We start from the raw sequence: 18,361 nt of genomic DNA on the forward strand, positions 1-18,361 counted from the left end.
CCACTTGATATAACCGGTGACAATGCCTCGAACAGAGCAAGAGTCCTGGGGGGATAGGCAGTATTTGGTTACTGCATCCCTGATCTCTCCCCCCATTGTGGTCCCACCCCGGGTCCCATGGAAGGTTGAAAGGGGGTTTGAGGAGGGAGGGGACATGTGCGCATTTGTGAACCCACAACGCAGGTGCCTACATCTGTTCATTTCTGGGCAGATGCTCATGGTTGTAGAGATAGAGAGGGAGTCTTAGAGAACAGAGAGAGAGAGAGAAAGGTGGGGGGAGAGGTGGACATCCTCCATTTACATCCTCCATTTACTCGGTCATCATTCATACCGGTGATTAAGTTCAAATGGAGCCAAATTAGTGTAAAGAGAGTGAGAGCTGGTCAGTTGGATCTGAATAACAAAAGGAAAACATCAATATTATATTTAAAATTTGAGTGTGTCACTTTTTTATTCCAACATTCAAACTGGGATCCATTAAGAAAATTAATTTCCCAGTTTGATGTGGAGGAACTTGCACAGAGCACCAGGCACAACCAGCATTTAGTTTAGTATATAGTTCAGTTTTTGCACAAAATTAATAGAGTTGAAAGTAACAACAACAAAATAGGTCTGAAATATCCTGTGTTGAGTAAATGAGTAAAACAGTTAAAAAAACACAAAAACATCTAAAAATTCTCACAGCTCTTTGTCAAATGTAAAAAGTCATTCCAGCTCAGGAATGTTGCTTTTGTTTGAGAATGATTTGTAAATAAAAGAACATGTGTTAGTGTACGGTGTTACAGAACCTACTGTATGCGTGACCTTCAGTGAGTGTCCATCAAAAAGATGTTTAGTTTGTCCATTGTGGGCAACAGTAAAAATAGGGTGGTCCAAAATGTCTGCTACTGGAGAGCTGACCTGCGTTATGTCATTCATGGGAAAAACAACAATTCATACAAGCAGGTGATTGTACATGAAATATTTTATCTTTAGTGTATGCCAATTTCACACAATGGAACTTTAACAAGTTACTGTCACAGGTGGAGCTCAGGTTGATCCTCCACCTAAATGTACATTTATAAATCATTAAAATATATACAACTGTATTGGCTTTACATGACACATAATTATGCCAATATCAACAAATAACATCACATTCAATTAAACTTAAACTGAAAATATTCTACCAATTCCATCAGTGGTTGAATGCATAGCTTAAAAAAATACTGTTACTGTCAGTGAATGAAGGTAGAAATAAAGTTTATTTCATATTTATTATTATTACAATGATGATGATGATGGTGGTGATGATGCTCAGTGGAACACTGACAGTGAGGTTTTACCTCATGAGTGTGTTCCCTCCCTATCATAATCATCCTATAATAACCTCATTAAACTCCATATTAATGAAGTTGTGCTGCTGTTTGTTTAACCCTGCAGCTCCTTCTCATGCTGACAGCTTGGTGAGGATTTGTTGTGGGTCGCGCGCTCAGTATCAGTTGTTGGATTATTGATTTGACAGAACTGGGAGCCGCTCATGTCGTGGTGCGCGCGCGGCAGATGTGTTTTTCATAAACATTGGCACGCGACTGGCGGCATACAGCTACCTCTTTTTTTTCCTCCCCCCCTCCCACACACACACACACACACACACTTGCAGGCGCGTCTCTTGGCCCCCCACGTAATTACTGCGCCACTCTTCCCATAAGCTGTGCACGTCTCCAGTAACAGCAGCGTATGTAAATGAGACACGACACGCAGCCTGGACCACGAGCTGTGGAGGAGGAGGAGGCCGTGGGAAGCCTCTTGGAAGCCCCGAAAAAGCCCTGGGGATCCACGGGACGGGATCTGGACTGCCACCCCTTACTCCACCTCAACCCCCAGCTGGCCACAGTAATCTGATCTGGACACAAAGGAGCCTGTTGATCTGCTGCAGCAGGTAAAACAGGAGGAGGAGCCAGAGTTCATGTTTCATAACACTTACTTTATTGTTATTATTCTTTCTTCCTTCCTTTATACATAAAATATTACAGAGACACCGTTTGATCATTTAAAGGAGATTACCTCACACAGAGTGTGTGTGTCTGTGTGTGTGTGTGTGTGTGCGCGCGCGCGTGTATGATAATTATAAGACAAAGATTAAAAAAACAATTAGAAATCAGAGAAATACAGTATCATATAGATTGTAAAGAGCTGATGATAATAACCTGTGGTTAATGGAGTGATGATGAGCTTGATGTGTGTGTGTGTGTGTGTGTACATTATTGAGAGGAGTCTGCACACTGTGTGACAATCATGCCCACATCTTCAGCTCAGTGAAAACAGGTTTGCTGCATAAAGACTTGAGGAAAGGGGGGGGCAAGTTGGGGGGGAATCCGTGGGCATCTCTATCCTGAGAAAGTGCTGATTCAAACCTGGCCTTTTCCTTGAGGCTTTAAAGTACCAGCTTACATTTTTAGCACGGGTGCCTTCTATAAGAACCCCCCTTCCTCCTCCTCCTCCTCCTCCGCCCCGGCAGCCTGCTGCACTGGTCCTCCTGCTCCTCAGCATCAGTGTGAGAATGGAACCTGCAGCCAACATCGCGGGCTCGTGAACTCCAGCGCATCAAACCGCGGCGTGACTCGATGCTTTCACTGCGGGTGAAGATGCGTCACTGTGACATGAGCGCTGATGGCGCAGAAAATCCAATTGATCATCACATCACGGCACCTCCCTCTCTCTCCATCTCCCCCTCTCTCTCTCTCCCTCTCCCACTCTCTCTGTCCTCCTCCTCCGCCTCATATGATCGATATCGTGTGATGCGCGCCGTGTTTACGTTCCCACGAGTGACCATGTGGTGTCTCCTCTTCTGTGACCAAAAAAAAAAGTCCTGGCTTCCCCCTCGCCATATGGCCCCGGAGGGCCCATACCGTTACAGGTCCTTTAACATGCTTCCAGTTAAGTGTAGACGGAGCCCGGTGGTGGGAGAGGGAGAGAGAGAGAGAGAGAGAGAGAGAGAGAGAGGGAGGGAGGGAGAGAGAGGAATAAACGACGTTTTTGGATGGGGATTGGGGGAGGGGGTTGGTGGCAGATGGCTTGTAAGGGTCTGTCCGCGTCTGAAGGAGTGTCGTGGTCCTTCACTGAAGACCCCCGTCCTCCCCTCTCCTTCCCTCCCTCCTGCTTTCATAATCAATGGAAAAAGCGCAGATAATGGATGAATAGTCAGACCTGGAGTCACTGTGTTTGTTTTGTTTGGCAGCTACTGGTGGACAGGAGTTCAACTACAGCAGCAGCAGCTCCTACAGTAGCACTTTGGTGGTACAACAGCAGCAGCACTTGTTATTGGCACAGAGTACAGGGAGCAGTGGAGAAGTGTTTCCTGAAGGGGGCGGGGTTTTTCATTTTCACTGTAGTCAGATACTTTCACTTCACTAACATGTTTGTTTGTTTTCTCCTCACCTTTATCCACATGTTCTGGGTCAAAGTGTTTGAGTTCCACTCTTTGTGTCCTCTGTGACCGGCTGTGCTTTACATGCACAAACATGGCTGCAGTTCCATTCATACTGAAAACGAGGGCGTGCATCAGTCAAGTGTTCCCCATCATGTACTCATCAAGTCTCACGCGTGTCGTTCCACTGGAGGACATTTCCCACCAGGAATTTGCCGCATTTGTTTTGTCATTGTAGTCTCTGAGCGCCGCTGAGTCGTACGTGTGTGTGAGTGCCACTGGATTTCCTCACATAGCCTCAAGCAAGTTTCCATGGTTACCGTCTTCTTTTTTGAGCTACACCAACACCAAACATGTCAATCTCATTTCAGTATGAGTCTGGGATGTAGTCACCTCCCACTTTCAAGAGGCGTGACCGACCGACGGAGATGAAAATGCCTTTAAATACAACTGGACCTGCAATGATGACAATGATCAGGACGCCGTATGCAGAGCGACGGAAAAAACACATCAACAAACATGCTTGTTGTAGTTTTCTGCGAGTGATGGCTATCTAAATCTTAAGAATATATTCACACTCACTCTCTTGCACCAAAGTCCAGAGAGAAAATCAACGTTTCTAGCTCGCGAGGGCACAGAGCTGCTGGTCGTCTGCTGCCTTATTTGGTAGATTTGTGTCAAATGAAACAAGTCGCTTCCTGTGTGTGGAGCATGGTTCTGTTGCCGGGCGACACGAGATCCGATCACTGCGAGTTGTGTGGAGCTGAATCAGCATTGTGTGAACTCATCTCTCATCTGACAATGGTTTGGATGCAGTGGGCATTCAGTTTGACACTTTTAATTAGAATTCCTTAATCAGTTTGTTCTCAGCTGTGAACGCACATTCATAAAACAGAACCCGGAGAACAGTGGAAATATGGCATAAAAGCTTTGGTTTTAATTTACCCATGACTAGAATCACATTATACATGTGATATGCTTCTGCATGACATGGACCATAAATGCCTCCCTGCCTCATGTGAGCATAAACAAGGTTTGGTGTAGGGCCCCTCAGGATCATTTTGCCCTTTTGCCTGGGGGCCCCAAAGTTCCTTGAAACGCCCCTGTTCAGTGGCAGCTGCAGTGTGTCTAACATGAGACTATACATCCTCTCTCTCTCTCCCTCTCTCTCTTCCTCTCTCTCTGGTGTGGTGTGCATGGAGGAGGACTTTTGTTGGTCATTGTGGCCATTGATTAGGTGATAAGTAACTATATTGACTCATTAACCAGGTCAGGTGACAGATGAAGTAAGGAAGTGAAAGTGTGTGTGTGTGTGTGTGTGTGTTTATGTCTGTATTAGGCTGTGAGGACAAATTCTGATGTTTTATGAGGATTTTTGGGCACTCCTTTAATTAAAAGGCCTGGTTTTAGGGTTAGGATTAGGCAGTTGGTTAAGGTAAGGTTAAGGGGTTATAGGGAACAACATTATGTGTACGGGTTTCTGCAGTAAGAATGTTGTACAAGAATGTGTGTGTTTGTGTGTGTGTGTGTGGGGGGGGGGGGGTTAGTCCCCTGACGTCATGAGTCGTGAGGTGAATATCTAAACACTGTAGAGAAGATGCACATGCGCAGTGTGGGAGGCATTATAGTTCATACAACATGAAAAAAAAGCTATTCACACTCCTGATGGAGAGTAAAGTAACTCTCCACACACACACACACACACACACACACAGCTATTCTTTTCAGGACACCGCACTGACTTCTATTCATTTGGTCAAACTATGACCCTTAACTTTAATCTTAGTCCTAAACTTAATGTCCCTCAGAAATGAGGTTCTGTCTCATGAGGACCATGACCAGGTTTAGGCCTCCATGAGGACTACTGGACTAAGCTCAGTGTTTATGACAGAAAAGGTCCTTAAGTGGTAACACACACACACTCACACAGTTTTCACTTTATATCAAACATTGTGGGTTTTCTTCTACTGTCACAAGCTTGTTTCATTTAAGTCTCACTCTGTGTGTGTGTGTGTGTGCGCGTGTGTGTGTTCAGCCAAGGGAGGCGCGCGCACGCTGTTATTGAGGGGAGAGCAGGTGCTAGCCGAATTACCATACAGCTGAGGGTGTGTGTGTGTGTGTGTGTAGTGGGGGGTGCACAGTACAGAGTGAACTTATTCCTTCACCACACACACACACACACGCACACGCGCGCACACACACAATAACAAAAGTTCCCCCTCATGTTGGCCACGCGAGCGATTTCGGTGCGCGCGTGCCACCCACCGCCTTGCACGCACCTAAACACACACGCGCGCGCACACACACACACACAGATGGATTTTTAAAGAAAAAGAAGTAAATGGTGAAGCAGCGCGCGCGCGCGCAGCTCTGCCAAGGAATGTTTTTCTTTTCTCCTTTGACTCAGTTCAAAGCATCAAATTCTTCCCACAACCACAAATAACCCGTCAACATTTCCAGTGTGTGTTTGTGTATGTGTGTGTGTGGAGAGGGAGGAAGAGAAGACGAAGCAGTAGGAGGAGGAGGAGGGGGAGGGGGAGGAGGAGGAGGAGGAGGAAGGGGTGTAAACAATTAACTGAGTCAGGGGTTGACCAAGAAACATTTTCCCTCTCTCTCCATCTCTTTTCTGGGATTATTTTTTAATGCGGTGGCTTCACACTGAGTTTCTGGCACATGTGAAGATGCCAAAGACCAAAACCAAGTTTGTCATGCAGGGAGGGGGAGGGAGGCAACAACAGCTGGACGGATCAATACAGAGCGCGTGGCATTAACACGCACGTGCAGGAGGAAATGTGAGGAAAACATCTGTAGGACGTTGCACAAAATGTCAGAGTCCCCCCCCCCCCCAGTTTATCCATGATTCTAGACTGAAAACTTTGTTCAAAAGTCTCCAGGAAGAAGACAAGGCTTAAATACCTATATATGTATATATGTATATATATATATATATATATATATATATATATATATATATATATATATATATATATACTGTATATGTATATGTATACATATATACATATATGTATGTATGTATATGTATATGCCTTTTCCAACTGAAAACTAATATTTGGCTGTCTAATGCTGCCTCATTTTGCCAAATTTGTGTCAGTCATGTTCGTCCAAATGAACGATTTCAAACTCCAATGTCACAAAAATAAAATTTTTGAAGGCACTGATGGACACAAGAGTGGATCAACATTTCCTGTGTGTTATGTTGTAAAATCGTGACTTGGTGCAGGGCAGTGAGCGATTTACAAATAGTTTTTAGTCTATATTTGTGAGATAAAGCAACAAAAACTTTCTTTTGTTTGTTTTTCTAATTCAATTGTAGTGATGTGGGCAGAGGGGGAATGGTGGGAGTGTACCTCGCCAAAACAAATAAGAAGTAAAGTACATATATTAAAAAGTAAACAAACAACCACTATGGTTAGTGAGTTTGATGGTGCTTGTGTTTTGTGTCAGCCATGTTTTCACTGAGCACGAGCCTCTGTGTCTCAGGCAGGTTGTCAGTGCACAGTCAGCGGTGCACGTGCACTGGTCCTTCATACACACAACCAAACTAGCCCTTTATGTTTCTTTATGTAAACAGTTTTCATCTTGAATGTTTATTTATTTTTTTACCCTTTTACACCTTTAACTAAGACGAGTCCATGACTCTTGTTGTCAGATACTTCCACACATGCCTCCATGTCTGTGCTCTCTTATTAACGCCGTGTCTATGCTGCACGGGGCCCCAACTTGCATGGGATCCCATTGTGGAGAGCAGGGCCAGATTGGGAGGTGAAGTCGGGGGGAGGAGGAGGGGAGGCAGCATTTGCATGTTATTACCATAGCATGTGTCAGGCCGTATATAACAGGCTGCAGGCGGCCTGCGCTCCAGAGACAGACGCACAGTTTAAAGTGAGGAGGAGAGAGAGCGAGCGAGAGAGCGAGAGAGAGAGAGAGAGAGAGAGACGCTGGGGGAAGTGGAGGGAAGCATGTTGGACCAGTGACAAATCTGTTCTTGGTTTAGACCAAGACCTGAGCCTACACACACGCACACACTGAAGAAAGGAGAAGCTGCTTCCACCAAAAAAAGAAATCTGTCAACTAAACAAAAACAAGGAACACATCCGTCTTTTTTCTTCTTCACGCACTGGATTAACGCTTTTATAACGGAACTGGAGGACTCTGTTTCACCATCACACACTTTTATCTACTTTTTCAGCTTTTTATATTCCGCTCTGAAGGTTTTTGGGATTAATCCTTTTTCTTCTTGTTCACTGGGACATGAATGAGAGCGGCGGCAACAGTTGAAGAGAAGAGAGGGAGGGAGAGAGAGCGAAAGAGAGAGGGGGGGAAAAACCTGTGAGGCGACAGAAACGTGCTCAATGCATCTTCCTCAGAGAGTTTGAAGAAGAGGAGGAGGCACAGTGAGGACCAGCCGAGCCCCCGAGACTTTTTTACTTTATTTATTCATTATTTATTATGTATTTATTTAATATGGGGCGCATCATCCTGCTGACTCTTCCCGTCATGTCCGTGTTGTTGTGCCAGGTAAGACACAAAACTCTTTATTTCATCTATACAGTGTACCATCACCTCACTCACTCACTCACTCCATCCATGACACGCTCAACCACACACCAGCTGCACCTGTGTGTTAATAAGCTGCTTTGCTCTGCAGGGCTTCTGCTCGGGAGTGTTCGAGATAAAGTTGCAGGAGTTTCTAAACAAGAAGGGCGTACAAGGGAACAGAAACTGCTGTAAGGGAAGCCTGACCTCGTCCTACCAGCAGCGGCAGCAGCAGCAGTGTGAATGTAAAACCTTCTTCAGGATCTGTCTCAAACACTATCAACCCAACGCCTCCCCGGAGCCGCCTTGCACCTACGGCGGCGCCGTGACGCCCATCCTCGGCTCCAACTCCTTCCAGGTCCCGGACGCCATCCCGGAGAATTCCTTCACAAACCCCATCAAAATTAACTTTGGCTTCACGTGGCCGGTAAGTGCACTTGGGTCCATCATGTCAGTCAAATGAATGACGGTATAGGGAGGTTTTTGTTTTTCTATGAAAACCGTGCGTAAAAGGGCACCTCAGCTCGCGCAACGCGCCAACAAAGTTGGGAGAGCGCACACGCACGGAGTTTCACAGGTGTTTAGTTTCAGCAATATTCATTCAGCTCACAAACACTGAATACAACACAGTCGCCTCGGGCCTTTTGCCTGATGTTATCGCCGCATCTCCGCTGGCCACCTGTCTCACCACGCCATGCATCTGTGTTTCCAGGGAACCTTCTCACTAATCATCGAGGCGTTACACGCAGACTCCAAAGACGACCTCTCCACAGGTACGAAACAAACACCCTGCCTCTCATTTTCTTAAAAAAAAAACAAACAACAACCCATAAACGTTTACGCACATTCTAACCAACACCGTATTCGCCTTTTATAGAGAACCCAGAGCGCTTGATCAGCACCATGACCACTCAGAGACACCTGACGGTGGGAGAGGACTGGTCCCAGGACCTGCACGCCGTCGGCAGCACCGAGCTCAAGTACGCGTACCGGTTTGTGTGCGATGAGCACTACTATGGGGACGGATGCTCGGTGTTCTGCCGGCCGAGGGATGACGCGTTCGGCCATTTCACTTGTGGGGAACGCGGGGAGATAGTGTGCGACGCTGGCTGGAAGGGACAGTACTGCACTGAACGTGAGTGAAACGTCTTTCATTTTCTTACTTTTGTGTCAAGCTCGTGCGTAAAAGTGTGTCAGGTGGTGGGAACACGAAGGAACAGTCGTGGAAATAGTCATATTTAGAGGTGGAATCAAAAGTCAAGAGCCAAAAGGTTAAACAAAAAAAAGAGTAAACAACTAATATATGATTATGATGGGTCTGTAACCACATCTTCTGAATGCCGTTTGGAAGACAACTTTTGTAAACACCACGCGCAGCCTCCTCCTTCTCCTGCTGCTTCTCCCTCCCTCTCGCTCTCTCTCTCTCACACACACACACACACACACACACACGAGGCCACTTGATTTATTCTAAGGAAAGTTTTGGGGGGAATAATCTCACGCGTGCCATAAATTTACATGCTACCTTCCAATTCGTTACTGTGGGAGTGGGCCGGGCGCTGATTGGCTGAGGCGGGGGAGGTATTGTTTGAAGTGGGCAGCTGCCGGCAGAGAGGAGACAATGGAGCAGCTGTCGCGCACTGGCAACACACTCGCCAGCTGTCCACTCTTATCTGCCCCAATCCGAGACATTAAGGGGAGTGTGTGTGCGTGTGTGTGGGGGGCGCGCGCACAGAGTGAATAAAAGAGTTTTGACCCGCAGCGAAGAAGAAAAAAAGAGAGGGTGGTGGGGGTCTGTGAGTGTGTGTGTGTGTGTGTGAGTGTGTCATAGAGAATACACACTCCCTCCTTTGTCTCAGAACTATGTTAAGCAGAAAATTCTTCCATGCTGATCAGTAGATTGAGTTTAAGATAACAGGTTTAGGAGATTCCTCCTTGGACTCTTGGATGATATATGATTTTATTGAAATGAAAAAGGTAGAATTGCTCATATCTTGCTAGAGTGACAGGAACAATGCTGTGTAGCTCACCAACATACAGTCTAAGGGATGTTTTCATGTATGAAATGAGGACTTTGAAGCAGATTTGTCCAATTATTGTGACAATATTGGGAATTGGGACTGGACATTTTCCCATCATCCCATGTGCCGATAGTTGGGGTTTAGGGATTTAAGTTTCATTTCTTCAAGAGCAAAACACAAAGAGCGGGTGTTCATGTTGTATCTCTCTCCTCCTGCACAGCGATCTGTCTGCCAGGCTGTGATGAAGAGCACGGCTTCTGCGAGAAACCGGGAGAGTGCAAGTAAGTCAAGCAGTTTCACTTGAAGGCTTGAATTATTTAGTGAGGTAATGTGAGTTCACTCACAGGTGCTTTTTCTCCCCATTGGACAACAACAGGTGCCGAGTGGGATTTAAAGGACGCTACTGTGATGAGTGCATCCGGTACCCGGGCTGCCTCCACGGAACCTGCCAGCAGCCGTGGCAGTGCAACTGTCAGGAGGGCTGGGGTGGACTCTTCTGCAACCAAGGTGAGGAGAAGCCCTGATGATGTGGCCACTGACCAGGAGAGATGAGTCAAGGGAAAGAGTCAATTTAATGTGGATTAAAAAGTATTTAGGCAATTTAAAACCTTTTACAACAGTAGAAGGTAGAAGTAAAAGTGAAACGGAGAGATATTGTTGAATCAGAAATGATGTTCAAAAAACATCCACTTTTCTCAACAAATTAAGACCTGAAAATCACCACATTTGGGTCTGTCTTCATCAGACCACTCTGCTTATTGGTAAAAGAGAGGGATAGAGGATAGAAAAAGGTTGTTGGGAACATTTGGTACAAGATCGTTCCAGAGCGTTATCGCTGTTTACGACATTAAGTTTGGCAAGACATCAAAAAAATGAACAAAAAAGTGGTACAGTAACAATGACAAGAGAGCGGCAGTTGTCTGGAGGAAGCGTGGGAACAGAAAACCACTGGAAGAAGAGAAAGAGTCAAGTGTGCTGGAGGACAAAAAGACATTCTGTCACTGCTGCTGCTGCTGCTGCGGTTGTCCTGCCATGTGTTGTGCTGTGGCTAATCCACATGTGCCGCCGTGTCTTTCCAGATCTCAACTACTGCACCCACCACAAGCCCTGCCTGAATGGAGCCACTTGTAGCAACACTGGTCAGGGCAGCTACACCTGTTCCTGCAGGCCTGGATTCAGTGGGGCCAGCTGTGAGATCCGGGTCAACGAATGCGCTGGAAACCCCTGCCGTAACGGAGGAAGCTGCACTGTAAGCACTGTTTGGTTTTTGAACAGAGACATTCCATGAACATGACGTGGCTCATTTATATTCACATGCCTTCATCTGTTATTGTCCTATCCTATAAATAAAAAAATCAATTCAAACCTTCAAAACAAATAAAGTGAACAGTCCAGAGCAACTGCAGTCACAGAACACATCTTTATTCTAAGCCCGTTCTATTTTTTCCTCACAGGATTCGGAAAACACATATACCTGCACTTGCCCTCACGGTTTCTATGGCAACAACTGCGAGCTGAGTGCCATGACGTGTGCGGATGGGCCCTGCTCTAACGGTGGCCGCTGTGCTGACAACCCTGAGGGAGGTTACTTCTGCCAGTGCCCGACAGGATACGCGGGGTTCAACTGCGAGAAGAAGATCGACCACTGCACATCTGGCCCCTGTTCAAATGGTAAGAGCAGGACACAGTGTGACCGACCCCGCAAGTCTTTTGTCGTGGAGACTGCTTGTCACTCGTCTCTGTGGACCAAAACTTAAATGCTGTTCTTTGTCACTGTTCTCAGGTGCACGCTGTGTGGATCTCGTCAACTCTTACCTGTGTCAGTGTCCGGACGGTTTCACCGGCATGAACTGCGACCACACCGGGGACGAGTGTTTGACGTACCCCTGCCAGAACGGTGGCACGTGTCAGGAGGGTCTCGATGGGTACACCTGCACCTGCCCACCGGGATACACCGGCCGCAACTGCAGCTCACCCATCAGCCGCTGCGAACACAACCCGTGCCACAACGGAGCCACCTGCCATGAACGAAACAACCGCTATGTCTGTGCGTGCGTTCCCGGCTACGGTGGGCGGAACTGCCAGTTCCTGCTTCCAGAGCATGCGGCCATCCGCGGCTCAGAAGTGCCCTGGATGGCTGTTGGTTCCGGTGTGGCCCTGGTGCTGCTCCTGCTGGCCGGGTGTGCTGTACTCGTTGGATTTTTCCGATCAAAGGTCCAGCGTGGCGGACAAATGGAGACCATCGTAGAGGGAGAGACAATAAATAACCTCACCAACAACTGCCACCGCAGTGACAGGGACCTGGCTGTCAGCGTGCTGCCGACGCCGGGCGTCAAAAATATTAACAAGAAGATGGACTTCTGCAGCAGTGATCCAGATGAAGGATCTTCACCGGGGAGGAGCAGCTACAAGAGCCGCCATCCACCCGCAGACTACAACCTCGTACACGAGGTCAACTACGAGCAGGCGGCCAAGGAGGCCATGCTTGAGCCAGCCTGTGAGGACAAGTGCCAATCCCTGGACTCTTTTGAGTTTGAGGAGAAGCGCAGCAAACGTTTAAAATGGTAAAAAAAAAAAAATGTTTTGACAAAGTTCATGTGAAATTGCTGAAACTGTGAAAACGATGATGCTGACATGTGTTTTTTTCTCTCTCTCTCTCTCTCTCTCTCCTGTTTATCCTGAAGCGATGCATCAGAAAAGAAAGCCCCAGAAATGTCTGCATGTGCGGACACCAAGTACAAATCTGTGTTTGTGATGTCAGAGGAGAAGGACGAATGTATAATTGCAACTGAGGTGAGTCTTCTTTTGTCTTGTTGTAAAAACATCTTTCTCTGTGCGTGTTTTTTTTCCCAGCCCATAAATGCTGACCCGTTTGTCTTTTTCTGTGCTTTTCTCCAGGTGTAACGAGCCATTGATGGGCTGCCCGTTGCTCATTTGCTCTATGGGAGAGTTTTTAAACTCCTTCAGATGCTGCTCTAACCCTAGGGGGAGGTGTCCCACCTTGAGACTGCTGCTGATACTGAGACGTTTAACTGATATTCAGAGTGAGCTGGTTCTCTACTGGAAACTAAGTGCAGGAAGCAGCGGCCTGTGGGATAAGAACTGGCCGGGGCTGAAAAAGAATTGAAGAGTTTACGGGTTAAAGTAAACTGCCACTTAGCTTTCTGTCGTGCTTTTTGTCGGGGGAGTGGGGGTACATTTAAAAAAAAAAATATGAATGGACGTGTGGTCATGTGACGGAAACATGTGACACTATGATTATTTGCCTTTGCAACATTTGCACCCAGGCCTTTTCTCTAACCCACACGCCGTTGCCGAGCGCAGGAACTGCATCAAATGGTGGATGTTTGGCCATAGTGGCCTGTTCTTCATGAGGCTGTTTCACATGGGCTGTGCACCCATCACCACACCTGTGAAGACTCTATGTATTCTTGATCACTGTGTAAACTGAAGTGCGTTTTTTCCCCCCACCCCCACAAAGCCCTCCAAACCATTTATGACATAGTATTGTTCTTCTTTTTTTTTTGTTTCTATTTTGGGACATAAAATATTTTGTCTTAATTAAAAAAAAAAAAGAAAGAGTCGCTTTTTGATACAAATTGTCATTTTGTAAAATAAAGAAAGAAAGAAAAAGAAAGAAAAAAGTTTTAAGATTATGATTTAATTTAAGTTAATTTAAGGATTTTTGTGTTATTTTTATTTTGTATTATTGTATATTTGTGATGTTTGTTATGATTATTTAAGTTACTTTTTTAATGATGTTATTTGCAAAGGCACTTCAGGTCAATGGGACTTTTTTGTTTTGTTTTTGTTTTTTTTATAAAGAAAATGTTATTTAAGAGGGATTGTACTGTACAAATTGCTATGTTACTGTCTCCTTTACCATTTTTGAATGAAGGAATTAGCCAAGACTATTTTTCCAAATAAATATTGCTAAACATGAAATTTTGATTGCGTCCAACTTTTGTTTTGTCCATCTGCATGTGCTGTGAATGACAAAAAAAAAACAAAAAACTTCTGTAAGGATCTGTGAGCAAAGTTAATCAGTAACATCTGTTGTCTTCCCCTGGCGACCACATAGTGGGCTTTTCTATGCCAACACTGTTGGCTACTGCCAGAAGTTGAAAGTGTCTCCCTGGAGACGGGAGAGGGGGCCTATTCATAAAAAACAATGTCCCTACGCTAGATTTACCACTCCTGTTTCTCCCTCTAAAGAGCGAGTCAGGTAATTCATGGCTCTAAAATTCAGATCAGTGTCGAGTAACGCCTACTGGACATCCAGTGCTTTCCTACACTTCCTGTTTCCACCACAAATGTCTTTTGAGGCTTCTCCACCACCAATAAACCACAGCAACAGAAGAGGTTTCTTTTGTGAAACAATGCAGAAATTGTATATATGTATACATATATCTATAAAAACCTTATATAAACTTTTCTGAATGAACATTTGACTGTTGCGCACACCCCTTTTTTTCCTTCTTAATTGGCTCACAAAGACGCTGATTGTGATTTAGACACAAACAACTGTAAATCATCAGCGCAGCAGAGCCGGCCTCTGCTGGGGTTTATAACCCCGTGGCATTATGGCAACAGACTTCAGCAGACAATGATGGAATTGACAATGGCGCACACAAAGGGCCACCCTTGGGAGAGGCTGCGTGTCCCTCGGCATGCTGGGAGAAAGAGAGTAACAGGAACAGATGTTGTTGAGCAACAGATGCCTTCTGGCCAGAGTTCAGCCGCGAGCAGCTCGACCTTCAAAGGCTCTACAGAAAAAAAAAAGAAAAAAGATTGTAAAGTACAGCTTTTATATTTACGTCTTCCTGATGAATTTGAGAAATGGCAGAGATAAGAGAATGTGGACTCTTGTGTTGAGTGACGGATACAGACAAAGACGCTACAGTGAGCGAGCGAGAGAGAGAGAGAGCGTTCAATCATTTTGAGGAACGAAAGAAAGTTGAAAATAAATGACTAAATACAACAGCACATTTTTAATAACGTGGCAGCCACAGCTGCACCTCATTTATTTTCAACTGAGAAAAGTTTCTTGTTTTGAAAAGCAGATTCAGTTTCCTGTTTGAGAAGAATAACACGCATTCATTTCAAAGAAATTTGTTGATTATTTTATTTTTATGGAAGAGCATTAGGGCCACATGTAAAAAAAAGTTATTCTTTTTCTTTCTTTTTTAAATATGGTCCTAATACTTTTTTAATGTGTATTTTTGTTAACAATAACACTCTGTATTGGATTATATTCAGTATATTTGACATACTTTGGCTTTAATGCTTCTCAGGACTGGGTTTCAGTGATTCTTATGTTGTAGTATTATTGCTTTTAAACTTCTTTACTCTCCTGTTTGAGTCATACTTTTTAAAATTCTTTCTTTGATGACAAGAAGAGGAACTGATGAGCTTTAAAAACAAACATGTTCAATAACTGTGCTGTAACTACATGTAACATATTTATAAACTGGATTTAAACATCACCATGATGTGCACTCATCAGATACTTCAGCATGTATGTAACTGTGGTCCCGATCAAATCAACTGCATAAATAAATGAACTACTGACACAGACACGTAAACATCAATAAACACGACGAGCAGTTGTCCTGGAGCCATAGAAGCCTTTTATTTGGAGAAAGAATTCTTTGAAATCACTCATTTTTTAAAATTCAGTTAATTCATTGAGTACAACATCTAAGTTCTCAGAAAAAAGTTAAAATCATGCCTTTAGTCTTTTGTATACATAAAAGATGCAGGTTTTTTTTTTTTAGTTTTCTTTTTTACGATGACGTTATTCTTTTCTTTCTTTTTTTTAATTATAAAATGACTGCTTTCTTCTTCTGACATATTTAACATCTGTTAAAGAAATATTAATGTAGAAAAAACAATCACCAGCTTCCCAGTAAAACAACAGACAGGAAACAAAAACAAACAAACAAACAAACAAACAAACAAAAAAAAGGCATAACACAGTACATTACAATGCGCTGACATGGCTTCATAGCACACATATTACAGTACTGTACAAGGGTCCGCCTCAGACAAAATGCACCAAAACCACTTCCACTGCTGAGGGTAGATCAAACCTCAGAAACAGTTCAATACTGCTTATTTACCAAACCCAGGCCACAGCATGGTGTTGGCAACTGGCAAATGAGGTAAATATTTCCACAAAAAGCACCAAAGGTTTGGCGATAAAAATGTATATATAGCTTATAACTGACAATGAGGTCAGTGAGTCGTCCACAACACTGGAGAAACAAACTGCAGTTTAGTTTGTAACGTTCAGAGGCCGACAAACCCAAGCTGCAAAGCCTGCTCTGTGTAAATAAGCAGTTTCACCACATTTTAAATGGGACATTTAATGTCAAGATTTAAAGTGAAGTCCAGAACAAAATGATTTGAATCTATGTCTTTGCTGGACTCACTCATTTAAATGAAAACTAATGTTCATTACAGTGATTTTCTTATCTTTTTAAAAAAATCTTGTTTAGGGAGCTGTTCACATGAAATCATCATCGTCAACTGACCTTTGGATAAACCCCGCCCTCTACATGCACGCAGACGATCGAAGCGTTAGATTAGATAATAAATAAGCATTAAGACATCATTGTCGCTTCAACTGCAGGCTCAGTAGAAAGAATAAAAACACACTCTGGACTTTCACATGTCGTATTGCTTGTGTTGTTAGTGTGAAGCTAAAATTTCTGCTCGACATCAAAAACGCAAGCAAATAGCTTAGCTTCTTCCCATGCTAATGAGGTATAGCTTGTTGACAAAAACTGGACGTAAAAATCTGGTTGTGATCTGATGGACTCAGAAACAGGTGTGTGCTAAAACGTTAAAAAAGCTCATTAACTCAAACATTCTGTCAAAATTGGAGTTGGCCATACTTAGCTTATTGCAAGCTAGCAAAATTAAATGCTAAAATAGGTATTTCTGATTAAAAATGGTGGCTTAGACTAATACATATTATTATTTTCTCAGTTTGGTCTACAAACGAAAACAATTCAGTTTGTAATGATTTCTTTGTTATTTGGTGCAAAGAAACCAAAGAAATGTTTACATTTAATAGGCTGGTGATTAATTTAGTAACATTAAGGAAGATTTATTGGCAGAGGTTGAACATATTATTACTAAGTATAGTTTTAAGCATGTGAGTCTTAAAATCAGAGAGCTTTGCTTTACTTTTACAGCCTCAATCCTGTTTCTACATCAGAGCAAATGGACAAACAAAGAAGAAAGGCATCCTTTCACCTTTCCTGTCACACAGGTGCGTGCAGTTCTTTCTTTGTTGCCCTCTGCAGTCTCACCACTAGATGTCACTACTTTCTACAAACTTTTTTCGGGGAGGTTTCCTGTGGTTGTAGACATTTTCTTAAACAAAGTGTTTTTTCACGAAAAAGGTTCTTAAAGAAAAAAGAACCCGTTGACCCGTTTCCTTGTGGGCGTGGCCCAAACTTTAGTGTCAGAGTGCAAATTATCAAGCTGATAGCTGCGATTAGCTCGTCTGTGTTTGAGGGCGGGGTTTAGCCATTGGCCAATCAAAAGGCTCTTTCAAAGTAAACATCAATATCTTAAAATGCTTTGACTGACAAACATTAAGGAAAATGAGCAAAAAGCAGGGACACAAAGTCTTTTAAAGATCACCTTTCAGGTGTGTAAGGAATAAAAAACCAAAAAAAAATCTTAGGCCAAATACTTTAGGGGACAACAACATCTAGGTCTAAGTAACATGATGTGCAAACTTAATTGTGCATAGAGATCAAATTGTAATAAATATTAAAGTGATAATTGTCATTATCACGAGTTTGACTTTGTCAAAACTTCTAGGGGTGATTGTACATTTTCATGATTAATTTAGATTTACTAAAATATTCAAAATATTTTTTTTGTTGTTTTTTTATACAACGCTGCAAGAAAAGCTTTCTTTTTTTTCTTTCTTTTTTTAAAAAGCAACAAACATTTACCCATTACTTATTAACCAGAGCCCTGAAAAGAAAAAACAACCAAACACTCAATAAAAATCCTGATAAAAATCACTGATTTGTCTTAAGTTTTTCATTTCCTGTGAATGGCTCTTTCACTTTAAAAGTTTCTCTTGTTCAATGTTCTGCCTCATTTCTGCGTCAAAGAATCACATGAGCAACAAATAACAAAACGGAGCATTATAGTGATGTACAGGAATTTTACATAGAAGTACTTTAGTAAGCTTTCAAAAAGGTAAATGGATTTATCATAGCTTTTAGTTTTCACTGTTTCTTCGTCTGATGTAGCTTAAAAAGATGTGAAGCATGATGCCTGTCTTTGGACCACCGAGGTAATTGTAGGTGTGCGTGTGTGTAAAACTTGCTGAAATGTTTCCCAA

The 18,361-nt window shown here is 43.6% G+C and overlaps 1 protein-coding gene across 1 annotated transcript; it reads left to right on the forward strand.

Annotated features, from left to right (window-relative positions):
* The first annotated feature begins 7,260 nt into the window (after positions 1-7,260).
* dla (deltaA) lies at positions 7,261-13,932 on the forward strand. Its single transcript, XM_058641678.1, has 11 exons — positions 7,261-7,948; positions 8,079-8,393; positions 8,679-8,739; positions 8,844-9,101; positions 10,208-10,268; positions 10,364-10,494; positions 11,067-11,236; positions 11,442-11,658; positions 11,771-12,551; positions 12,672-12,780; positions 12,886-13,932. Exons 1-11 carry the CDS (start codon positions 7,880-7,882, stop codon positions 12,889-12,891), a joined length of 2,178 nt encoding a protein of 725 aa, XP_058497661.1. The 5' UTR covers positions 7,261-7,879; the 3' UTR covers positions 12,892-13,932.
* The last annotated feature ends 4,429 nt before the right edge of the window (positions 13,933-18,361 follow it).

Source organism: Solea solea, chromosome 10 (genome assembly GCF_958295425.1).
Source record: "Solea solea chromosome 10, fSolSol10.1, whole genome shotgun sequence".
In the NCBI taxonomy this organism is placed as follows: Eukaryota; Metazoa; Chordata; class Actinopteri; order Pleuronectiformes; family Soleidae; genus Solea; species Solea solea.